At 50.7% G+C, this 26,279-nt stretch overlaps 1 protein-coding gene across 1 annotated transcript; it reads right to left on the reverse strand.

Annotated features, from left to right (window-relative positions):
- Positions 1 to 1,847: 1,847 nt before the first annotated feature.
- Positions 1,848 to 25,576, reverse strand: APMAP (adipocyte plasma membrane associated protein; the record flags this gene model as incomplete). The annotated part of the gene is made up of 9 exons (XM_080716686.1): positions 25,461 to 25,576; positions 16,774 to 16,890; positions 13,161 to 13,276; positions 10,970 to 11,062; positions 9,065 to 9,181; positions 4,112 to 4,286; positions 3,455 to 3,589; positions 2,635 to 2,827; positions 1,848 to 2,057 (listed from the first exon to the last, which is right to left on the reverse strand). The coding sequence occupies exons 1-9, from the start codon at positions 25,550 to 25,552 to the stop codon at positions 1,848 to 1,850; spliced, it is 1,248 nt and encodes a 415-aa protein (XP_080572812.1). The 5' UTR covers positions 25,553 to 25,576.
- Positions 25,577 to 26,279: the final 703 nt, after the last annotated feature.

The raw sequence follows: 26,279 nt of genomic DNA on the forward strand, positions 1-26,279 counted from the left end.
AAAATAAAAAAATAAAAATAAATAAGTACAATTAAAAAGTAACCCTAAAAGACTCCTTTCGCACTTCTTCACACCAAATTACCAGTTAATGACAGGAAATGACACTTCGAGACGGAGAATCAACAGCTGAGTCCAAATCAAGACTCCTTTGCAGAAAACTGTGAAAAGCAATTTGCCAGCTTCTCCGCACAGGTGAGAACTAAGCACCGCGCTCACCGCCCTCTGCTTCCCACCCAGAGATAGATTCACAGGCTCAACACATTTGTTTTTATGACAACTACGTGTTACCTTATTTTTCCTGTGTGCCTGAGAGAGAAGGCATATTATTAGCTATCAAAAGTGTTTAACAGTGACTACCGGATTTTCCTAAAAGTCAGATAAACAAAGTTGGCAGTGGTCCATCTGAGGGAGCGCGCGGCCTCACCTGGAGCGAAGCCAGCTCCTCTGCTCTACTGCTGCTCTAGCCACAGAACGCCCTCCGGAGGGCGACACGGCACGATCACCCTCATCAAGCCCACACGCCCCTGACGGGGGCCTCTTGGAATTGTTTAAATTTAGGAATCTATTTAAAATACTGTCTCTGTCAAATGATCTCAGACCCTTCCAAAAACACAAACTCTGGGCGTGCTCACAAACACCAAGAAACAAAGGAACCGTGTGAGCCACCTGCAGGCTGCACAGCTCGCGAGGTCTAACACTGACCCACCCAAAGGTGCGTCTACAAGGCTGGGAGGTGGCTTAGTGCAGCCCGGCCCAGCAGCGGCCAAGCCCTGAGCTCCTCCCCAGCGCCACAGACAAAAGGGGCAAAGAAGAATCTGCGTGAAGGGCCCTGGCTGCCATGAGCAGTCCCGTGACTGCCACTGACCACATCGGAGGGCTGCGCGGCCCTGACGCAGCCCCTCGCCAGGACCACCTCCCATCAGCACCGATGGGACTGTCAGCCACCGCTCCACTAAAACGTAGAAGTAACTCTCGGACCACATTACTACACGGGGAACCAACAAGAAAGTGAGTTTTATATTATTTATTCTTATCAAAATTAAGACCAGTGTACAGACATAATTCTCAAGCTACCCTGCGACTTGGGGCTGTGACCAGCACGACTGTGGTGTGGACACGGCACTGTCACCGCTCTGGGTCTAGGGAGAACAAAGGGCGGGCCTATGCCCTGGGTCAACCCACCCCAGGGATCCTCCGGGAAGACACCGCTGGCCCACTGGCTGCTGGAGCCTCTATCCCGCCCTCCCCCGCCCACCCAGGAGCCAGGAAGTCCTGGAAGGGGGAGAGGGAACTAAGAGGACACCCCGACTCCTCAGCTACACACCCTGAGAACAGTCTGAAGTCTTGTTCAGACAGCTCTCACTAGCTGGACTCAGAAAAAAATTGTTTTGGTGACTGAGTCCAAGTGCACTCTACCTCTGAGCTACACGCCAGCTCTTTTTAATTTTTGTTTTGAAACAGGGTCTCGCTAAGTTGCCAACGCTGGCCTTGAACCTGCAATTCTCCTGTCCTGGCCTCAGGTGTGGGGTGCCACACCCAGCTTGGGCTCAGCAGATCTGCGCTGTGCTCCCTCCCCGTCCTTCTGTGTCACCCACTTTAGAGTGAGGACACCAAGGCAGCTGGGCAGAGCCGGCAGCAGCGGAGCCAGCAGCTCACCTGCTCCACCCACCACACCTGAGCTCACTGAGAGTGCAGCGGCCTCCCAAGGCCTAAGCAACCGCGTACCTGGACAGTTTAGGAGCACTGGCTTCCCTGCACTGCCCCACCCCTCAGGTGCAATGCCCTCGCCACAGGAGGCAGCCAGGCTCCACACCTGGAGTGGAGCACCCCACGGGCCTGGCCTGCGGCTACAGGGACTCGAGGCTGAGTCTGCAGAGGAAGGGGGACCGGAAGGAGCCCAGGTACAGGTGCCCGCCGTGCTCGTGGACCTCGCTGATGTAGGCGGCCACCAGCCCGTCGGGGTCATGCAGGCTCCTCCGGAAGGCGCCGCTGTCACTGAGCTCCAGGACGAGACTATAACGCGGCACGAACTTCATCACCGTGTCCTGAGCAAACAGCTGGAAGAGAAGCAGAGTGTTTGCGCAGTGCACTCACCACCCGGGCACGCCCACACGCAGGCCCAACACCAGACACTCCTGGGCGCCCAAGGAAGGCCACCTGGGCCGGGCTGAGAGCTCCTTGCTCGCCACAAGGGGTCAGGGCCCAGCGCACCGGCCCACTTCACAGATGGAGCAACTGAGCAGAGAGATGGGGTCATCTGAACTGAAGAGGCGGCGAGGGGTGGGAACAGAGGTGGGTGGCCACAGGAAGGGGAGGTGTGCCAGGACTCCCTTCTCTGTGGGGGCGGCAAGAGGGGCCCATGGTGGGGGGACTGGAAAAGGAGAGACAGCCCAGACAGCCACAGCAGAAAGGAAGGAGAAGGCCAGGCAAGGTGCCAGTGAGATGCCCGAAACAGGAAACAAGGGAAACAGCTGGTTCAGATGCTACACTCACAGCTCAGGACGAAGAACAAAGGGAGAGTTAAGGGAGTCATCACAAGCACGGGTCACATAAGCCCAAGTAGCTTGCGTGTTAATTATGAATCATAATTAGATTCACTTTCACTGTCCTTTGGAATTAAGTTTTTAGAGTTACCTTAAAAATCAGTCTTTTAATATAGGGTCTCTCAGCTAAGAAATCCAGCATGGAAAACCCAGGGTTGGGCCGGATGCTCGCCATGGCGACCCAGTACCCTCCGGTACTGCTGGGGCGGATGTTGTCAGGAAATCCAGGCATGTTCTCCACAAACATATCAGCCCCTCCCTTCATCAGGCCAGACACGTAGACTCTGAAAAATGTACCCAAGCAGGCAGTGAGCAGGAACCCTCCGATTTCAGGGGGAAAAAAGCTTAACTTTTTTTTTGCTGCAGATGGAGCCCAGAGGCACCTCCTTGCAGTTACACCTTCAGCCATTTTTATTTTGAAACAGGGTCTAAGTTGCTCAGGGTCTTGCTAAGGTGCTAAGGCTGGCCTCAAACCTGTGATCCTCCCCAAGCCTGGGGTTACCGGCAGGCACCACTGCATCCAGCTTTAAGAAAAAAATTTTAGCCAAGCACCGAATTAGTGTTGGTCCAAATGTTTATGGAAACTACTGTCAATGTGTCCTTCAAGAACGCAGGGCCCCTGCTGGAGGCACACACCCTCAGGGCCCTGCAGAGCTCCAACAGAGGCCCATCCAGCAGGGAAGAGGGACCCAGGCTGCCCACTTGGCAGCAAATCAGACTCTCCCAGACGGCAACTCTCAAGAGGCTGAGGGATAGACGGAGGAAGGAGCCCCGCCCCCAACCCTTCCTTCACCGCCGTCCACAGAGGTGAGGGTGCCCGCCGTCTCCAGGTGTCTGTAGACTGAGGTCTGTTCCATCCCAGGCCACGTGAGCTCTTGGCCCACAGCCCATGGCTCCGCTGGCAAACGCACCGTCGTATCCTCGCCATGGTGGTTTCTGCTACCAGGACAAAGTCCTCCTCGGGAGAAAGCTGGACTCCGTTGGGAAACTGCAACTGGTCCAACAGAACTTTCACCTCCTTGGTCACAGTGTCATACTCCAGCAGGCTGTGGAAAGCCACGAGGACAAGGTCCCAGGAGAGGTCACGGCCTCCCTGTGGGCCTGGAACTTTGCTCCCTGTGCTGGCCCTTCGGCACCGGCACGGAAAGTAACTCAATGGAATCGAGGTCTGAGATCCTTGCTCGGACCCTGACCTGGGCTGGCTGGTGGGGGCCCTTCCCAAACACAGCAGACCCCAAAGCGGCCTCTTCAAGAGAAGGCACGCTTGGTCCTCACAGCACCTAGGAGGGCCAACACTCCTGTTCAGGGTGACCTGAACCCGGGCCTGCCTACGGGGCTCCCCATTTGGTCTAGCAGAGCCCTCGGAGGACTGTTTCACTCCAGCTTTTCAGGGAGAGTAAGAGCACCCTCCTCCTCGCCTCAGAACACTCCAAGGTCCCTAGGAAGACAGCCGGGAAGGCCCTGCCTGGCTACCTGAGGGGAGATGGGCCAGCGCTCACCGCCCGTCATTGGCGCCCTCCATGGGAAGGCCCTTCCTGGCTACCTGAGGGAAGACGGCCAGCGCTCACCGCCCGTCGTCGGTGCCCTCCATGACCAGCAGCAGGTAATCCCGGCGCTGCCATCTGCTGCTGGAATCCGTGAAGTAGATCTTCCTCCCATCCCGAGTGATGGTAAGATCATTCACAAAAGACATTTTCTTTCCCTCAATGGGGGTCTCGGAGGACAGCAGCAGTTTCACTTCACCTGAAGTTAGAAAAAGAAAGGAAAAGATTTTGCTTTTATTCTAAGAACATTTTTCCCAATTATTCAAAATATGAATCAGCCTAACTGGTATCAAAGGAAAAACTAAAATGAGCTTCTTCCTGCCAAACGTCAGAAGATTCACAGTAGAAACAGTGTCCTACTGGTAGGTGATTATTTTTTTTAATAACTTCATCAAAGGCAGAATCCTATAGGCACAGTGGTGCACACCTGGAATCCTAGTACTTGGGAGACTAAGACCTGAGGCTCAAAGGTTCGAGGCCAGCCTCAGCAACCTATTGAGACCTGTTTCAAAGTAAACTATTAAAAGAGGACTGGGAGTGTAACTCAGGGGTAAAACGTCCTTGGGTTTAATCTCCAAACTGAAACAATACAAAAAAGTCAGAATCCTTCTGTCAGCATGAAGAACACTGTCTTTTAATGAGATCACTGGTCTTTTTAAAAAGTCTATTAAGCCGGGTGTGGTGGCGCACACTTGTAATCCCCGCGTTTGGGAGGCTGAGACAGGAGGATCATGAGGGTTAAGAGACCCTGTTTCCAAATAAAATATAAAATAGGTGTGGGAGTGTAGCCCGGAGGTAGAAGGCCCCTGAGTTCCATCCCCAGCACCACCAAAAAAAAAAAAAAAAAAGTCTATTAAGCCAGGCATGGTGGTGCACACTTGTAATCCCAGTACTTGGGAGGCTGAGATGGGAGGATCACATATTTGTGGCCAGCCTCAGCAACCTCATGCAGCCCCCACAACATAGTAATACGTTTCAAAATAAGACATAAAAACAGGACTGGGAAGCTGGACATGGTGGTGCACACTTGTAATCCCAACATTTGGGAGGCTGAGACAGGAAGATTGCAGTTCATGGACAGCCTCAGCTACTTAGTGAGGCCCTCTTTAACTCAGTGAGACCCTGTTTCAAAATAAAGATTAAAAAATAGGACTAAACATGTAGCTCAGAGGTGGAATGCCCCTGGGTTCCTTCCTCAGTACCACACATAAAAAAAAAATTAATAAAAATAGGGCAGGGTGGCTGGGCGTAGTGGCGCACGCTTGTAATCTCTGCGCTTGGGAGGCGGAGACAGCAGAATCGCGCAGGTTCAAAGCTACCCGCGCTGGCGTAAGAGACCTTGTTTCAAAAATATAAAATAGGTCTGGGAGTATAGCCCAGAGGTAGAGGGACTTCCAGGAACCCCAGTACCACAAAAAAAAAAAAAATAGGGCAGGGTGTAGCTTGGAGATAGAATGCCCCTGAGTTCCTCAGTACTACAATATATATATATATATATATATATATATATATATACACATATTTATATATTTATATATTTATATATAAATATATGTATATAGATGTAATGTATATACATATATGTGTGTGTATATATATAAAGAGCGTCAGGTAAAGGGCTACAGTACTATTTTTTGTTTGAAGAAAAGAATGTAAAATTTTCTACTCATCTACTTTTTAGGTAAATTACCAGTACGTTTCTGCAATCAGCAGGGTGCAGTGGCACACACCTGTAGTCTCAGCTACTCAGAGGCTGAGCAGGAGGCTGCGGAGCCCGGGAGTCCAAGCACACCTGGACAATACAGCAAGCTACTTATACCTTCACAACTGTCACACAAGACAAGTCCAACTATTATCCTATTTTGTGCTGTGGAAACTGGGCCCAGAGAAGCCAAGTACCTGCCAGCCAGAGCCAGCAAGTGCAGAGCTGAGGCCACCCAGGGCCAGGCCCCACGGTGCCCTCCATGGCCTGAACCTCCACCAGAAAGCACGGCCAGCCAGTGGATAACGCCGGCCAACGTGACAGCGTGACCTGTCCAAGAGCAGAAGGGAGGCAGAGGAAGAGCTGGCAAAAGAGAGAACAGAGACAGGATGCAGAGAGATGCACAGGAGAACAAGACAGACAGAAGGGGTCCAGCATCCTCCAGATGGGCCCTTTGGAGACAGACAGAAAGGGGTCCAGCATCCTCCAGATGGGCCCTTTGGAGACAGACAGAAAGGGGTCCAGCATCCTCCAGATGGGCCCTTTGGAGACAGACAGAAAGGGGTCCAGCATCCTCCAGATGGGCCCTTTGGAGACAGACAGAAAGGGGTCCAGCATCCTCCAGATGGGCCCTTTGGAGACAGACAGAAAGGGGTCCAGCATCCTCCAGATGGGCCCTTTGGAGACAGACAGAAAGGGGTCCAGCATCCTCCAGATGGGCCCTTTGGAGACAGACAGAAAGGGGTCCAGCATCCTCCAGATGGGCCCTTTGGAGACAGACAGAAAGGGGTCCAGCATCCTCCAGATGGGCCCTTTGGAGACAGACAGAAAGGGGTCCAGCATCCTCCAGATGGGCCCTTTGGAGACAGACAGAAAGGGGTCCAGCATCCTCCAGATGGGCCCTTTGGAGACAGACAGAAAGGGGTCCAGCATCCTCCAGATGGGCCCTTTGGAGACAGACAGAAAGGGGTCCAGCATCCTCCAGATGGGCCCTTTGGAGACAACCCTAGGGCTAAACCAGCAATGCCAGAGAAAACCAAGGCATGGACCGAATGGTAGCTAGTTACTAATTTTGGCTTTCAGTCCTATTCAGTGGGCGAAAAAAAATTACACTTCCAGCAGACTACATTTTAAAACCCTATTAAATCTGCTTATCACATCTTTAGAAGAGCTGAAATCAGAGCCGCCACTATCAGTTGGTCCAGGTGCCCAGCCCGAGGCATCTTCTGGTCCCAGCCCTCCTGGCGTCTCCAAGGGAGGACCGTTCATCTAGGGTTGTATCCAAGGTGATGGATACTGACATGGATGCAGCCAATGCTGACAATCCTACTGAACTGCAGCACACACGTGAAGATCTCTCTGTAAGAGCAGATGCAGTAAGGAAGAAAGTCTGAAGCTAAAATCAGAAAACTGACTCTGGACAGTATATAGAAAGCCTTATGTCTGCTTCTAGGTGTTTTTCAAATGACTGACACAAAGAGCAAAAGTAAGGGTACTGATTTCTCTTCTGCTTTATGGAATTGCTGATCTTTTTGTTTTTCTTTAAAACTTGGATCATTCCAAAGTACCTGTTTGTGGCTTCATTTAATGTTTATGAAGATAATGTCAAATCTAGGCAAAATTAACTGTAATAACAAGTTTGTGTATTGGGTTAGTCTATGAAAATGTGTAACCATATTATAGAGACTTTATAATTAAAACTGCATATATTTATGTAACTTGAAGATGAATTTTTTATCAATTTTGCTTTGATATACAGGTTTAGTACTGTCACGTATTATAGGCTTGTTATGATATTAAAAAAGAAAATAACCACCATGTGTGGAAAAGTGACCAGAACACAAGCACGCACCCGGTGCCCTGCCCACTCCTCCATCTCCAGTCTGTGCCCCTCCTCCGTCTGCCTCATCCTTCCCCAAGGAAGAAAGATGGCTTCACATTTGCACAGTAATTTTAGTAGTTGATACCTTTGGTGTACCCTGAACTCTCAATGTTGAAGCTTAACCACATGAACACGCTTTCTCAGCGAGGGCTTGTCATTGGTGGTACCTCATAATAAGGCAGGATCGTTGACTCCTCTTTAATGAAATGAAACAAATTGAGGCTGCGAGGGGAAGACTTTTGAAACTGAACTGCTATGTTGGGAAGATGTGTTAATATCTTCCTTTGTACAAAATAACCAACCATTTGGTATCTAAAAAGATAGGAGTTCTGGTCATGTGTTGTATTAAATATAGAAAATCTTAGAATAGAAATAAGGTAGAAAAGAACTTGCTAGGTAATAATAACCAACTCCCAAGGTTTTTGCTCCAGACTTGTCCTCTCTGGCTCAGAGCAGCTCTTCTAGGGAATATATATAAAAGTGGATTAAGTCTGAATGGCCACATGTAAGCCAAATGTTAGACAGCTACAGTTTGATAAGGTTTATTTGTGGTACCCAACAGATCAACTTTTGCAAACTTCCTTCAGAGAGTACAGTAGTACTAGAGTCATGAATGGCAGAGTTTAACATGTATAAAAATCAGCAACCTTACTTAGTATTTCAGTACTTTATCTTCTTCTCCCAGAATTTTCTATAAATTCAACTACTTGGTTTGCAAGAATTTTAATCTTATTTAACAATTTTTAAAAATGTAGTTTGTAGATTCCATTTGGTAAAGAAATTAATACCAGAAGTAATATTAAAATGTTATAATAGAGCTGGGTGTGGTGGCACACGCTTGTAATCCCAGCATTCGGGAGGCTGAGACTGGAGGGTCGTGGTTCACAGACAGCCTCAGCTATTTAGTGAGGCTCTCCCCAACTTAGTGAGACCCTGTTTCAAATTAAAAAGAATAAAAAATAGGCCAGGGGGTGTAGCTCAGAGGTCAAATGCCCCTGGGTCCCATCCCCAGACCCACAAAAAAAAAAAAAAAAAAATAGGGCTGAAGGTGTTGCTCAGAGATAGAATGCCCCTGGGTTCCATCACCAGTACCGCCAAAAAAAAAAAAAAAATGTTATAATAGAAAAAGATATACACTAATATAGCTTATGGCTCTTAGATTTGGGCTACTTTTATCATGAAATAATCTTATTTATTAGTGTTAAGATTTGATGACTTTGGCTATATGAATATATAATAGACTGCAAACATTTTGCATCCCTTTTGTGACCTAATTTACAAGTATTTTTAAATGTGTTACAGTTCTGCTTGCTGTTTAATAAAGTTATTTCAGAAAAATTTTTTTAAAAAGAGCTAAAATCATCACAGAAGAAAATAAATTATTTTCACTTACGTTTCCTGGGGTTTACTTCAAACAGTCCCTTGTACGCATCAGCCACAAAAAGAGTCCCATTGGGCCCTACCCGGATGCCCAGGGGTCGGCCACACGCAGGCTCATCGTCTCGGGTTTCTAGGAAGAGAGAGAGACAGGAATCGGTGGCCGCTCAGTGCCCAAGTACCTAGAATCCATCCCTCCAACACAGATGTCACACCACCCAGAGCAAAAGGACCAGGTCACAGAGCTGCAACAGCACTGGCCTTTGCAGATGCTCCCCGAGGGTGCTCAACGGAGATGCTCCCTGTAGGCATTAACTGAGGGCGCCCCCTGGAGGTGCTAACGCAGAACACTGACTGAAGGAGACTACGAGAATGCTCACTGTGGGCGCTGGGGCTTGCAAATGCTCAGCACCCACAGTGAGACCTCCCCAAGGGTATACAAATGAAGGTGCTCCCTGCAGGCTTTCACTGGGGGCACCCCCTGGAGGTGCTAATGCAGAACATTCACTGATGGGGACTACTACGGAGTGCTCACTGTGGGTGCTGGGGCTTGTAGGTGCTCCCCAAGGGTGCTCCATGAAGGTGCTCCCTGCAGGCTTTCACTGGGGCACCCCCTGGAGGTGCTAAGGCACAACATTCACTGAAGGTGCTCCCTGAGGGTGCTCAGTGAAGATGTTCACACAGGTACTTACTGTGACGTGGTCTAATACAGGCTGCTTACTGCCAAAATGGAGTGGGAACGGCAAGTTCAAGACCCAAACGTGGAGTATGATTCCATCATACATAACTGGATGCGGGTACCCGCGAACAGAGACCGCGAACAGACACCCAAAAGGCTACTCATGAAAGTAACATCACATCTGAGAAGACTCTACCCTGAGTTTGATCTTGTTTCCGGTGTGCTTGTGTTGTTTTGTCTTCTTTGCATTCATAAAGAAAATGCAACTTTGCCAAATATATCCCAACTATTAAAACCAATTACGAAGGTGGGGATAGCACAAGGCCATGGGTTCAGTCCCTAGCACCACAACAATAAAAATACTAATGATACTGATAAGCCTGTGGACTATCTTTTCTTTCTCTTTTTTCTTGGGGGGACGGTACTGGGGATTAAACTCAAGGGCATTCTACCTCTGAGCCACATTCCCACCCCTTTTGTTTATTTACTGAACAGGGTCTTGCTATGTTGCTGAAGTTGGCCTCAAACCTGCCATCCTCCTTTCTCAGCCTCCCAAGAGCTGGAATTACAGGTGTGCACCACCACATACACCTTAATGTCTTTTTTCCCCTGTAGTACTAGAGAACGAACCTTTTGCATGCTAAGCAAGTGCTCTACTTCTGAGCTACATCCCCAGTCCCTTTTAAATTTTATTTAGAGACAGGTCTCACAAAGTTGTTCAGGCTGCCCTGTAATTTACAATCCTCCTGCCTCAGCTTCCCAAGTAGCTGGGATCACAGGTGTGTACCACCACACCCAGCCATGACTACCAGTTTATAAACTGTGAGGTTCTACTTTAGGATTCCAAAAATCTGAAATGATTTAAGAGTATTGGAACTCTGAAAAATGCTACTGAAATTCTTGAGAAGTTAATGCGAAATTCCATTCAAGTAGCCAGTTAGTGACAAAGCCGCCTGCTTCCCCAGAGAGTGCTCCAACACCCCTCACCACCGAGTTCCCACAGAGCGGAGGGGTGAAGGGCTGTGGCCTGTGAGGTGTCAAGCAGGGCCACGGGCACTGCCAGCTGAAAGCTGGTGCTGCAGGGTGACCCCCATGAGCACGCAAGGCCCAGAGAGCGCCTGGCCAGCACAGAGCCCACCGTGGGCTAAGTGCCAATGGTCAAGGTCTTCCTCAAGGCGAAAGTGGCTTCAAGGAAAGCAGTTGCACTGTGCGGCTATTTCTGAATGCAAGCCATCAACTTACTGCACGGGCCTGAGCCGAACCGGGCGATGGTCTCTATTTCACCGTTTTCAATTTTCACAACCCGGCCATCCGCTGTACCAGTAAATATCACATCTGTTTAAAAACAACAAGAAGGGAAAAGATTCTAAGGCACTCGCCTAAGAACAGATGCCATCTTCTACAACAAGGATGGCTTAGTTAGGATTTCTATCTCCAGACAGAAAACAGCAGTTCTGAAGACGGAAAAGAAGTGATGTTTCAGAACGCACACACACACACATCCTTGAGACCTGCAGCAACAAGATGTAGCCCAGGGAACCAGTGTGGGCCCAGCCCGACCCTGGAGCTAGGGGCAGCAGACACAAGTCCGTAATAGCACGTGTGTCTTCTTCATCCTGGAGCTGAGCTCAGCACTCAGACTGCAGGCCTGCTCACCTCCCTTCAGTGTCCGCCGCCGCCTAGCTCCTAGCAGAGGAAGCACTGCTGGAATCCGTCAGGGGAAACTCAAGCGTCCTAAGTGCTCACTTGGGCAGCGTAAGTCCTAAAATCAACACAGCCCTGAAGCAAGGATGATGTGCAAACACATGAATGTTCCAGTTTTTAAACGCATACTGCAAACTCTACAGCAACCACTAAAACTGATATGCTAAGAGAAAAGGTGTTTTTTTTGTTTTTTTTTTTTTTAGTGTAGTGGAGATTGAACCCAGGGGTGCTCTACCACTGAGCTATTGCCAACACTTTTTATTTTTCATTTTGAAACACAGTCTGGCTAAATTCCCCAGGCAGGCCTGGAACTTGTGGTCCTGCTACCCCAACCTCCTAGAGTAAATGAAACCAATGGTGGACACATCTGCCTAAACCCACAGAAAGTACACCAGCAGCAAGCTCAACTCTGGGAGATGGCAATGCCCACTGGGACGTGAGAAGTGGAGAGCAGGGCAGCGAGAACAGGAAGGCCAGAGCAAAGCCGGCACCTGCTCGGGGTCTATGCACCTGCTGCTCAACTTGCTGTAAGCCTACAGGGAATTTTGCTGTTCACTTAAAAATAAAGACAACCAATCATGTTACTTGGAAACTACTTTCCTCCTAGCATTCTCCCAAGGCGATCAGCCACCTGCCAACCATCCCAGGACAGCCACCGAGGGAGGCTGCAGCTGCAGCAGGCCCTGGGGACCCTCCTGCTGCTCACAAGCCAGGACATAGACGGGGGTCACCCAGTGGCGATGAGCTCCTCAGGGTGGGGAAGGGAGAAGCAGGACAGTGGTCTCTTTGAAAGCCAGGCATGGCGGTGTACGTGGGGAGCTGAGGCCACAGGATGGCGGTTTGCGTCTAGCCTCAGCAACCTAGTGAGACCCTCAGTGATGAGGCGAGACCCTCTTTCAGAATCAGAAAGGCCTAGGGATGTGACTCAGTCGTAGACCACCCAATCCGATCCCCAGTACCACAGAAAAGGAAAAATAAATCAAGAGAGACGAGGGGAGACGCCTGTGGCTGGCACTTCAACTCCTGTAGGTTCCAGATCTAAACTGCAATGTTTTATCACCAAAAAACACAAAATCTATGAAATTTTCTAATGAAATTCTATCAAAAGGTACTTACTCTTCTTGAAACAATTTTGACCTTGCCAGCCAAAACCCAAACCTACAACCGCAATGCTGGACTGGCCTGTCCCTGCCCTACACCGTAGGGTTAGGAGAGCTGGGGCAGCCACTGGCCTGGCCACAGTAACAACGCAGCAGGGCCCTGGCTTCAGGGAGACTAGGGACACTGGGAAAGAAGCTTGTTACTAAGCTTAATCTCTGCTTGACAGAAAACGCCTTGTTCCAGGTACATCTGACCAGACCCAAGTCCGGCTCTCAGGCATGGGGAGGTGTGAGGGCACCCACCCACACACAGTACACCGAGGACTGTGCACCGTCCGCGCACAAGGAGACCCTCTCAGATGAGGTGAGCTCAGGAACGGCCTGCGGGGGGTGGGCCCTGCCGCTGGGAAAGGGTCAGCACCGTGCTCTGCTTCTCCCACCCCACAGCCCAGAGCACGATGAAGCATCTGCAGAGATGAACTCCAACTCGCCCGCACGAAAGCGGCCTGCGGCAGGAACGCAGGAGAGCAGCCCAGGGCCTGCTGGCCACCCAGCCGTGCGGCTGCCCACAAGCCTGCCCTGGGGCCCCCCGGGAAGACACCCGAGCCAGGGCGTCCAGGCCTACTCACCTCCAACGTTAACTATGGACTCTGGTCCGATAAGTTCATTTTCAAACAGCCTCTCCGCCTGTCGTAACCTTGTATTCGGTTGCAGAACACCAAGCAAGAGTGGGGGTTCTTTGAAGCTGTAAAGTAATGCCATTGGATTTGCATATAAAAACACACATGAAGGAAAACGCTTGCTGAGGACCTATGACATGTGTAACCCCTGCTTCTGAGAAACAGAACACTTTACAATAACATCTTTCACTGCCAAAAACACAAAGTTTAAGAAAAAAACTGTTCAAGGATATCACAGGTCACAGTGTGAAATCAATATGAAAATATAGACATGCTCGTGTCTTCTCTCCTACGCAGAAGCTAGCCAACCAGGGATTCAAGAGACTTTAGGTAACAGAGGAAAACCGCAGTGGAGTGGAGGGGGTGGGCGAGGGGGGGGGGGGAGGGAGGGAGGGCAGGAGGGAGGGAGAGAGGGAGGGAGGGAGAGGGAAAAGAGGGAGGGGGAGGGAGGGGGAGGGGAGGGCAGGAAGGAGGGAGGGAGGGAGGGCGGGAGGGAGGGTGAGAAGAAAGGGGGTGGGCAAGGATAGGGAGGAAGGGAGGGGGAGGGCGAGGAGAGAGGGGGAGGGTGGGGGAGGGGGAGGGTGGGGAGAGAGAGGAAGGGCGGGGAGGGAGGGAGGGAGGGAGGGAAACCCACCAGGGATGTTGTGCACACATGTGAGGACACCAATGGCAATCTCAAAACCCTGTGTGGGGAGGGGCTGGGGAGGGAGCCGGGGATGCCCACCAAGTGCTGTGTGCATGTGTACCACTATCACTATGAATTGCATTATGATGTGAGTCTATAATGCACCAATATAAGTATTTTAAAAATAAGGCTAGCTGGGTGTGGTGGCACACACTTGTAATCCTAGGGCTTGGGAGGATGAGACAGGAGGACCTCAGGTTCACAGCCAGTCTCAGCTACTTCGTGAGGCCCTCCACAACTTAGTGAGACCTTGTTTCAAAATAAAAAATAAAATAAGGCTGGAAGTGTAGCTCAGAGGTAGAAGGCCCCTGGGTTCCATCCCCAGTGCCCACCAATCAACCAGTCGATATCCTTGCCAAGTCTGAGCCACGCCAACACACATGGCAGGGCTCGGGCTTGTGGCACACCTTCCAGCTGCCTAGCTCCACAGAAGCCTCTCCAGACCATATCCCAGAAGCACTTGGAGAGGCTTCAGTATCTATCCAGAGAAGAACAAAAGAACTGTGTTTCACACAAGGATACATGTGCTTCTTGTCATTTAAAACACACTTATCAGTTATAGTAAAATTCAAGGGGAAAGTGCGAGTGTTTTGGAGAATACATATTTCGCTATAGTTTTAAAGAACAGGAAGAACATCTCTACTCACAGCTGAAACCTGCCATGTCATTTCAGAAGTACAGACTTCACTAGCAGGGCGACACCGTAAAGTCAGAAGATGAGAAACGAAGGCAGCAACGACCTTATGGGCAATGGGGAATGTCAAGAGCTAGGGGACCCCAGTGACCTGACCCAGGTGGCCCATGAGGCAGAGCCAGCTTCCCGCGCAGCCTGACCTGCACCTGGAGCCCAGGAAGGCTCGTAGGGCCCACTGCTCCTGACTCCACAGGGTCGTCACTGGCTTCCTCAGTCCGTGCCAACCACGTGTGTCCACGCTGACAGCCCTGCCACCCCGCTCACATCCCAGAAGCCAGGGTGCCTGTACGGTGCGTCCAGGACGGCGCTCCGGTCGTCCACACTGAGAAGGGAGCAGCTTTGCAGGGAGGGCTTCGTGAGGCCCACGGTCTTCCAGCAAGCTTTCCCTCTAAAGCGCTAATGCCGAGTGCGTCCAGACACAGTCTGGAAGCGCTGCCCCCAGCCTCTGCCCGCCATGGACCTCTGGGACGTTTTCATCTGACATCTAAGCTACCCTAGGAGGCCAGCCAGTGGCCTGGAGGCGGCCCCAAATGCACTCTGGCAGCTGAAGGCTCTGCCTGCCTGGGGTTGCCTCACACCCGTCCTGCCTGGCTTGCGGAGCTGGCGGGCAGGTGAAGCTGGGCTCTGCCTGCCTAGGGCGGCAGCACAGTACTCCTGCCCACAGCGGGCCCTCCCAGATTGCCCTTGGCACTGAGCCGGCTTAAGACGCCCCTTGTAGCTGCTGTCATTAGCATCCTCCCCACACCCCAGCTCACTGCTTCTCCTGATCGCTGTGGTCTTCGGCTTTTGTTCTGCGTCAGGGCCCATGTTGGGGCCATCCTGCCTGGGCCGTAGAGACCGTGGGAGACCCTGCCACACACCAGCCTCAGTTCTCCTGCCATCCTTCCCCAGCAGGCCGTCTGCTCAGGGAACCAGGGGCTCTGCACCACCTCCAGCCCTCTGGGCCCCTTCCTCGGTTCCCAGCAGCCACAGCCCCTCTTCCGCTATATCTCATCATTCTCTCCACACAAACCGTCTTTCCTGAGGTCGGAGGACCTCTGCCACTGCGGCGCCATCTCCCCGTTCTCTGCCGCCCCAGCTCTCTCTCTAGCCCCTAAGCCATGCTCCTGGTCCCCAGCTCTGGACACTGTCTACTCTCCTGCCATGGCCACCCAATTACCCAAGAAGGCCCAAGGCAGCGTCTAGAGGGGTGGACAGAGCACCCTCTCCACCATGAGAAGGGCCAGCAAGAGGAGGTGCCTCGGAGAACCTCCAAGATGGCCTCAGGCCGAGCCCAGACAGAAGGGGCAGGGACCACTGAGGACGGCTGGCACCCAGGAGTCAGGGCTGGCCGGGCTTCCATCCGCTCTCAGCCTCACTAACTCCCGTCAGTGGTTCTTGTGTGCATGGGGAGGTCAAGTCCAGGGCCTTCTCTTGCTAGACAAGCGCTCTACCTAGGAGCTGCACCCAAGCCTTTTGCTATTGTAAACCAACACTGAAAAGCCCACCTGCATGAATCTAAAGCCAGAGTTGGAACCCCTTTTCAGTAGTACTGGCAACTGAACCCTGGCATTCCATCTCTGAGCCACACTGCCAGCCCTGGTTTTATTATTTATTTTGAAATAGTCTCATCTCTCTAAGCTGCTGAGGGTCTGCCTCCGCGTGAGGCTTTTAAAGCCTGATATGCACTCATTTAAAGGCACTCCAGGGGCACCGGGCACTGAGTGAGGCAGCCTGCAGGCTCCAGCAGCAGCTCCTCCCTGGGCCAGCTCAGGCTCTGGCCACCAGAGTGTCAAGCGGGGACACACTGCGGGGCCCTGCCTCAGCTGGTAATGGCTGCACTACTCACAGATCTCCACTGGCAAAAAGCAACGACACCAATTCCAGGCTTTCTACAAAATCAGCTACTCATAAGATGTGAGCAGGAAACTAATTCTAAGCCTCATCTTGGTGCTCTGCCACCTCAAGTGAGTTACGGCTAGCTAGTTCTAACCCTGCGGCTTCCCATACTTTGGCTTCCGTCCTTGCTTCTCACAGTTTAAACAAGGACAGGGACAACGTCTCACATGTACCGAGTAAACCTACCTCACCAAGAAAACGTAGGCTCTTCTTTGTGAAGGAGTCACAGAGTTCTACTTCCCGTAACTTACCTCAGGGCCACACTGACCCCCGCAGAGCAATCCCCAAGGTCGAGGGCGGCTCACCTGAGGGGCTGGGGGTCGATGGGAGACTCCAGCAGCAGCACGGCTCCCAGCAGGGGAAGCGTGAGGGAGGCAGCCAGCATCAGGAAGGTCATGCGGAAAACCCTGCCGCTGAAGGAGCTGGTGGAGAGCACAGGGAGGACAGTCAGCAGGCCGCACGCTGCGCCGCCCCAGGCCTTCTGCAGAGGCGGGCACCTTCCCAGTGTCCCCTGCAAGGCCGCTGACCTCTGTGGCTCGGGGCTGAGGTAAGAGTTGTTTGCTAGATTGGCAAATGTGACTTGTTCTTTTTTTTTTTTTTTATCTCCCATCAGTCATTTTACAGAGAGTGACCCTCCTAGCAGCACTGAAAGAAGGCAAAGACAACAGGAGAAGAGTGAAGGGCATGCGCTCCTCTACAGAGAAGACAGGTCTCTCTCCAAAGCTGCCACCTCTTCCTCAGCATCTGCGTGTGATTCCCACGCAAGAAATTGGCTAAGCTTAAAGAAAGCAGAGCCCCAAGGGGAAGTGTTGTCTCTGGCCAAAGTACTCCCCCACTCTTAGATATTCTTTCATAACTACTATTCTTTTGGTAATGATTCTTTTAACTTTCCACACAAATTGCTCCAGTGATGTAAGATTAGGACTGTGAGAAAAACTGAGTCCGTGGAAAATAAATTTTCTAGTAATTTGTCTAAGCCTCTAAACACCCTCAGCTTTGCTCAAATGGTAATAAAATCTAGTCAGAATTCAGATGCTGTGGAAGCATTCCAGCTACAGCAATTACAAACGCAGAATTCCTCTCTATCTCTGACCTTCATTCTAATCATTAACCTATAGTAAAAGCCTTAAGAGTCAGCTGAAGTCATTAGCCCTAAAAACTTGTAAGGGAGGCAACCAGTGCCTCTGTTTACCCCCTCTCCTTGTGATCCGGCCTAGATACAGAGAAGATAAACTTTGTGTGTGACATCAAAGCAGCCTAGATGATGAGCAGCTAATACTGCCCAATACAGTAGAGCCGAAGGCCAGGAAGATTCTTGACCTTTACACCCAGTATGTGCGCTTCCCGAAACAGGGAGGTGCCACGTGGCTAAGAAATGGATATGTCAGAACAAAGGACTGATATAATAAATGTGTAAGTGTGAAAGAAAGGAACTATGGTGAGAATAAGAAAGCATTTTTGTATGAAGAAGAGCTTATCCTAAGATTGTCCCAAATGAGAAAGAGAGAATCAGGGTAATCAGAAAAGAAAAGGAAGTTGCAGAGGGTTTGTGATAGGAAAATGGATTATTAAAAGAGGAATAGGCTTCTAATAACCCTATCGTTTGAGGGAAAGTGCTCAGTAGCTAGAGAAGTACATCTGACAACTAAATCTAAAAACTTCATGTTACTTTTTGGTGTTTATCTGCTAAACTGTGTTGTGAGCTTGTTTAAGCTTTCACACTTTGGATGGCAATACGGACGAAACCTGGGAGACCTCCATCACATCCCCTTGGATCGCCATATCTCCCCATGCCAGCCATATGCTAAGCCCTAGAAATGGAAAGTTCCAAAAAGAGTTAAAGGAGATTCCATGAGAGGCCATATTCTCCAAGCCCTAGGCATGCCTATACCTTCTGGAATTTGCCCTTTGGAGCCGCCTGTCTGCAAGGGCAGGGGGTTCAAGGACAGGGGGCTGGATTTGGTCACAGGATCCAGAGCTAATCTCTTGAATGCTGGACTAGTGTCTTTTTACTTTGTTTACATGTCCTTCACTATTGTTTTGTGGTGATTACACTTCTTTTTTATTTTACTATTAATCTCACTGGTGAAGTATATAAATTTTCCTGGTTCTTGTAATAAAGTGTCAATTGTACTAGAGGCATTTGTCCATGTCAGATTCTTTCCCGGAGAGGAATCTCCACTTTTAGTGCCATGAATAGGAACTTAAAGGAGTTTATTTCATAAAAAGGGAAAAAATCGCTGTAGATAAGTGGCTGCAGAACTGTACCCAAACCGTTGCCCACCTTTCTGAGAAAACTCGGTCCCAAACAGACTCAGTGGCCATATCCAGTGCTGGATTTATTATTCCCGATTGAGCCAGTCTGTCACACAAAGCCACAGGATTCAGAGCGTAGCACTCAGCAGGACGTGGCCCTAGGCTCTCAGGGATAACACAGAGGGGGAGCAGGGCTCCAAGGCAGAGCTCCTGCCAACCAGGCAGGAGGCTGGGCTCCATCTCCAGCACGCACGTGCACGTGACACACACACACACACGCCCCGACAGAGCAAAGTTCAAGAAGCGAAAGGAAGCCCAGAAACACCCCAAGCTTCCACGTCCCCAGTCGTTTGACACGCCCACCTCTAGAAATAAAAAGAATCCAGCTTCCACTCGGTAGGCCTCCTCTGACAGATACTGGGGTAGTCACACAGAATTAAACCTCCAAATCATCACTACTAATGCCTGGGCACGGTCTGAAGGTGGCCCTGAGAATCCTGAGTAGTTCTGGACAGACGACCAGTAGTGAGGCAAGTATTTCTGAGCCACACTTCACATATGTTACCATGTGTCATCTGGCATATGAAGGGAGCACACTTAGCCTCTCACTACTAAATAAACCTCACAGGGCCACTACTTACATAAATTACATTCAAATTTATGAAACACCTGACATTCAGATTAACTTGAAGCAAATCAAATCATGAGCTTCTAAGGTGTATAATGTTTTTTCAATCCACACTTAACAAAACAGACTGGCTCGATCCTCCGAGGGCAGGCCAGTCTTCAGCCACTTGGCTGTATCTAACTCTGTCTCAGATACACTGTAGAGATGCAGAGGCCTGAGTGCCAACAGCAAGCCACACAACCCCAGGCCAGTTTCCTCCCTCTGAAAGCCCACGGACTCCCAACGTGAAGTGGGGTGTTGGGCAGGGAGGCCTCGCTGTCCTGCCTGGTTCTGAAGAGTGACTGTAGTAAATGGATGAAGCAGAGAGGCAGAAATGTAGTAGTGATGATTTGGAGGTTTAATTCTGTGTGACTACCCCAGTATCTGTCAGAGGAGGCCTACCGAGTGGAAGCTGGATTCTTTTTATTTCTAGAGGTGGGCGTGTCAAACGACTGGGGACGTGGAAGCTTGGGGTGTTTCTGGGCTTCCTTTCGCTTCTTGAACTTTGCTCTGTCGGGGCGTGTGTGTATTGGGGTAGGCAGAGCTGAAAGATGAAGGCCGAGAAAGGGGAGAAGGGGAGGACTGCTTCCTAACGGGCCTCTTGCGACAGCACAACTGAGCAGCGTTTGGCGTCGCCTACGACAGGAGTGGCAGGAAGTGCCCTCCTCCCTGGGGCCTCCAGAAAGGGCCACAGCCCTGCTCACACCTGACGTTAGCATGGTGAGACAGGTCCAGGGCTCTGACCGCAGAACTCTAAGATAATAAATGTATGTTGTTTATGCCACTAAGTGTGTGGTCATCTGTGGAGACAGCCATAGAAAATGAATACAGGTCTCTAAGTAGACTGATTTCTAGCTCGTGGAAGTAAGAGGCTGCTATGATGAATACATAAAATTGCGTATTCACCCCTTGGAATCTGGTTGCTGGTGGGAGGACTCTGAGGAGCAGGACAGACAGGTTTCCTGAAGGGACTGTTGGCAGAAATATGAAAGTTGAAGACACTCTGCTAGCAAGGTCACAGAAGGAAGTGAGGAGCTTGGTAGGAAAGACGTGTGTCATCTTAAAGGACACCTAGCTCGCTGTGAGCACTTTTGGAAAGGTAGGCACAAAAGGAGCTGCTGAGAAGGGTATCAGGAAGATGCAGGAAAGGGAGAAGGGCAGAGCCAAGATGTGGGAAAGCAGGTGCTTGTGATGTAGTGGGGAAAGCTAGGCTGGGCCCAACATGATGACGGCGACGCTGGCTGCAGAGCCAGGGCTTCTAAGCACAGGGTGGAGTGAGGCCTGTTTCCCCTGCGCTCTCCCTCCAGGGCAGGACAGGCATGGTGGGCAGAGCCAACTATTTCTTTCCTTCCCCTGACATTTCCCACTGCAAATGAAAATTCGAGCCCTCCATTTTCCTCCTGATAACCTTCTGATCCTTTGTCCCAACCTTCTTTCTCTTTGCACATATAGGGTTCAAGACCTCCTCTCTGGCCCCAGGCCAGAAACTGTACCCAGCCACCACTCCTTAGCCTTCCACGAGGTGCCAAGGCAGGTGGTCCAGGTCCCACAAACCCAAACAAAATGCCCAGTGCCAATCGGGGCCTGAGAGCCCAGCTGCTGCAGGACCAGCAGCCAGCATGGGGTGGGGCAGGTCCACGCCGCCTCCCTCTCAGGCCTCGCTCCAAACCAGGCCTACGACCTTCACCTACTGCAACTGGCTCTCGCCAGTCAGGATTCAAGAACCACTATCGGAAAATCCCTGTAAGGCACAGGTCATGGAAGACCAGACGTGACAAGAGACGGGTACAACCTGTGCGGTCTGGAGCAGGGAAAGGAGCAAGGGCCAAGAAGGAGGAGCAGCACCTCGCAGGGAAGACCAGCCCGGCAGGCGCCGTGGGTACAGGAGCAGGGGCAGCTGCTGCCTCTGCTTCACACCTGAGGGGAGCCGGCAGAGAGAGGCTCGCAGGCTCATCTGGGGTCCACCACGAGATGTGAAAAGAGCAGGGTCCAGTGATGCACATCTCTAATCTCAGATTCAGGGGGCCAGGGCAGGAGGATCCCAAGTTCAAGGCCAGCCTCAGCAACTCAGTGAGCCCTGTCTCAAAATAAAAATAAAAAGGGCTGGGGATATAGCTCAGTGGGAGGCCCCCTGGGTTCAATCCCCAGTACCACAAAAGGGGCGGGGGCAGTGAGAGAGCAACAGTGGGAGCCAGATCCACTCAAAGTCCACCACCACCAGCAACACTGCCTCCCAAGGACAGCAGGGCACGGAGGAGACCCAGATCTGGAGCCCTCAGAAGCAGGGCTTGCAAACAATGTAAACGTTCACGGTGATGTGCCGACCTGAGCTCACACAATGCGACCTCCTGTGGCTGGCCTCTTTCATCTTCCAACCTGGCATCCAAGTTGCAGACAGTACCAGGACACTGTTCCTCTTATGGCTGGAAAGAGCCCGTTGTATGGATATACCAACATGTGTTTATGGAGTCACCCACTGATGGACACGTGTGTGCAGGGGATGGCTGGTATCACTCAGTGATTTCTCAGTGGGTACAAGGTTAATAATGCAACGAGGAGAAAGTTTCAAAACTAGAAAGATCTGGTAGTGGCCCAATACTGTGAATATACTACATGTCACTCACTGAACTTTAACACACAACAAACTTTAAAGTGGTTAACGGTATGTTAACATGAACTTCACCTGGGCACATCACATAAGCACGGCCGCTGAGCCCTGTCCCCTCTGGTCACCCAGTTCCTTACTCCAAGGTTCTCATGTTTTCAGCAGGCCGCCCTCGTGTTGGGGTCTAAAAACTCAGTCACCTACCATTCCTCCACACCTTCTCTGTGCCAGCCTCCCTTTGACTGGCACCCACATTATTCTAACTTAAATAAAGGACACTACATCTATCCCTCTCCATTTTCACTCGACCACCACACGCTAGCAGCCTGACCTGGCACACACAGGAGCAGTCTGGGAAATCAGTTGTTTGCCCAATCTCTCAGGAAGAGCCTCCCAGGGGTATCTGCTCCTGAAATACCCCGTCTCCAAGGGCAGGAGCACAATCACAGGGTGCAACCTGTCCTGACAATTACTGCTGGCCTACACCCCACAAATCTCTGTGATTTCATCAGTCCAATCCGCAGGGCATTCTCTGACTCTTTCTGCACAACAGACATCAGAGTCTTAAGTAATGGACTGAAGTCCTGACGGACAGACTCTGAAAAATCAAAAGGGCCCCGCGATACTGGTGGAATGCCTATTAGCCCCAAATCCATGGGCCCAGCAACTCTGGGTGTGAGGGTAGTCCCTGGGGCCTGAGGAAATCGAACAGCAAAGAGGCCCATTGTTTCAAACGACTGCACCTTGACTCTGCTCATTTGTCCACATCCCTTTAAATTGGATCTCATAGAATCACCATTTTTTTCCTTGAGAATACAATTAAGAAATTAAGAACAAGTTAAAAAGAGTCATTTGAAAACACAGGCAGAGCCGAGATGAAATGTCCAGATTCAGCTGGGCATGGTGGCACACGCTTATAATCCCAGCATTCGGGAGGCTGAGACAGGAGGATCATGGTTCGTGGACAGCCTCAGCTACTTAGTGAGGCCCTCTGCAACTTAGTGAGACCTTATTTCAAAATAAAGAATAAAAATTAGGGCTGGGGTGTAGCTGGGAGGTAGATACCCCTGGGTTCTACCTCCAGTACTGCAAAAATAAATAAATAACTTAATTAATTAATTAATTAATAAAACAGGGCTGGAGTGTAGCTGGGAGGTAGAATGCCCCTGGGCTCCACCCCCAGTACCACAAAAAATAAAATAAAATAATAAAAATAAAAAACCAGGCCATGGGTGTAGCCGGAGGTTGAATCCCCTGGGCTCTACCCCCAGTACCATTTAAAAAAAAAAAAAAGAAAAAAGAAAAAAAAATGTCTTTCAAGGCTTCCTTCATTCTGTTTTTAGCACACTAAAGTTTATTATAAGTTTTTGTTTCTACTTCCTAAAAGTTTCTTCACCCACCATATCCAAGGTTGTCTTGGCTTATTTTGAACACTCAACATTTAAGACAATCAAGAAGATAATTAAAGCCAAGAGTGGCGCTGCAAGCCTGTAATCCCAGTGCTTACGAGGCTTGGGAGGCTGAGACCGAGGAATCACAGGTTTTAGGGCAGCCTCAAACTGAGCAAGACTCAGCAACCACAAAACTGAAAAGAGAATGTTAAGCACACTGAATTCTGTTTAATTTTTAAAATTAAAAAAGGGCTAGGGGTATCACTCAGAGGTAGAATGCCCTGGGTTCAATCCCCAATAACACACAGTGCACAAAAAGAGGGTAATTATATAAACTACCAGAAATGACCCCCAAAGAAATGAAAAATATAGAGGAGTTGCAGATGAAAACTTAGCTATGGTACTCTAGTAATAAATGTAAAAAGAACAGTGGGTAACAAGAACTCACTTTGAAAGAAGCCATAACAGATATACAGAAAGGGGATAAACAAATAAGAGAAAGACAAAAATACAGAAAAATAAAACAATCAATGTTCATGGACAGGGATGTCAAGAAGATAGATCAAATAAAAAACATATGTAAATGGCACACTGGAAAAGATCAGGTGGCAGAAGATGACTCTGGAATCTGTAATTTACCTTATCATTAGGAAGAGATCCCCAAAGAACCTGAACAATTTAGTTAAGCCGACCCCTTGGCCTGGGCCCAGAGGGCAGAGCGACACCTGGGAGCTGGGCCGCATATCAGGTGTTAGGGCCTGGTGGGCCTCCCCAGAGGGCAGCTATCAAAAACAAGAAGGCAGTCACAAGGGGGACATTCCACCCTGACCACCAAGGCCAGTCCCCACCGCCTGTGAGCAACTGCGTCCGACCGTGCCGGAGACGAGGCACTGCCCCTCCCTTGCTCCCCTGATATAAAAACCTTTGCTTTCCCCTTAGTGCTGAGCCTCTCCTGCTTGGCTCTCCTTAGTGCTGTGAGACAGCCCAGCAGCTTAACCTTGCCGCAATAAATTTCCTTAATTGGACTGGCCTTTGGGGTCTCTAGTCTCTTGGGTTGTGCTGATAACCTTACAAGTTCCCCTGGGTACTGTAAGCCAGGTCTTCATGTCAACACAAGCACCTGATCAGAGCCCCAGGCTTTTCTTTCTTTTTTTTTTTTTTAATTTTTGTGTGTATGTGTGAGTTTATGTATCTGTGGTACTGAGGATTGAACCTAAGAGCTTTCTACCTCTGCCACCATTCTCTCATTCTCATATAAAAGTGCCCTGTTTTCAAGGTCTCCACAGCAAAGCACGGCTGTCCAAATTGCTTGTCTATGCTAAAAGACGGCTCAGTCATCCCCCGCACCTTGGTACCAGGGATTGGACCAGGAGCCTTCCACCAAGCTACACCCCACAGCCACCTTTTTTTTTTTCTTTTTTTAAACACGATCTAGCTACGTTTCTTGCTAAATTGCTGAGACTGGCCTCGAACCTATGATCCTCTTGTTTCAGCCTTCCAAGTACTTTAACTCACAATATCCACAGTAAGCAGGATGACCAACTTAGTCCAGTCTTCCCAGGTTTAGCACTGCAAGTCCTGGGAAACCCAAGGCCAAGGCAACCCAGGGTCCCTCGCCCCAGGGTCAGAATGTGCGGCTGCACCTGCCTGATCTTCCCACAGGCCCAGGGTGTGGACCACTGTCAAAGTCTCTCCGGACTGCCTTCCAGACCAAGCCCGTCTCTACTGCTCCTCCAGGGCGCTCCTCTTAGGCAGTGGGCAGACGCAGTCGTCCGTCGGGCTACTGCCTCTCGGCCAGTAACGCCGCGGCCCGAGGCTGCGATGCCAATCCAGGTTTCCAACACCCCCGAACTTGGTCTCTGGGGCCTCTTGGTTCTCCCCAGAAATTAAAAACGACGAAACGCGGTCCCGGAGATTGGAAAGCGAACTTTAAGCACACTGAGTTCCGTCTGGGGCCCATGCTTCTGGTGTTCACAAAGGAAACCCGCACGCCCGATTGCGGCCGGCCCGGGGAGAGGGGAGGCGGGCCCGGCCTGCGCCGCCTCTCGCGCTCCGTCCCCGGAGGAGGCCTACCTGCCGCCCGCGGCCTCGGGCGCCCGGCCCTCGTCCGTGACCACCCGCGGCCGCAAGGGCCGGCGCTGCCGCAGCCCGTCCGCCTCGCTCATGGTGCGGCCGCCTCGCCCGCTGCGGCCCGCTCCGCAGAGCGCCCGGCCGGCCGGCCCCGCCCACCGGGCGCCCGGAAGTGACGCGCGCCACGCCCCTTCCGGCCCGGCGGGCGACTTCCGGCAGGCCAGGCGCCCCGGGCCGCCCGGCGGTGCTGCTCGTCCCTAGACGGGGTGGCACTGCGCATTCAACGACCAAGACGTGGGGTTTCTTTATCTTTAATTGGATCCTATAGACTGAGCCCAGGGACATTCCACTTCTGAACTACATCCTTAAATTTTTTTTTTTTTTTGGTGGTACTGGGGTTCCTGGAAGCCCTTCTACCTCCGGGCTACACTCCCAGACCTATTTTAATTTTGGAAACAGGGTCTCTTAAGCCACCACGGCTGGCTTCGAACCTGCGCGATCCTCCTGTGTCTGCCTCCCCAACGCAGGGATTACAAGCGTGCCCACCACGCCCGGCCTCTTATAATTTATTTTGAAGCAGGGTCTCACTAAAGTGCTGAGGCTGACTTGGACCTGAGATCCTCCTGTCTCGGTCTCCCACGCACTGAGGTTACAGGCGTGCGCCACCGTGCCTGGCTCTGACCTCGGTTTTGACAGACAGATCTTGGAGTGTGCCATAATCTCCACCTGGACGTTATAATATCCTTTCTGAACCGATCTGGCTAAGAAGGAAATCTAAGCTAGAAAATGCTTCCTCTTGGTTAAGATCCGATATATTGTTAG

This window comes from Muscardinus avellanarius, assembly GCF_963383645.1.
Source record: "Muscardinus avellanarius genome assembly, chromosome: 19".
NCBI classification, from domain to species: domain Eukaryota; kingdom Metazoa; phylum Chordata; class Mammalia; order Rodentia; family Gliridae; genus Muscardinus; species Muscardinus avellanarius.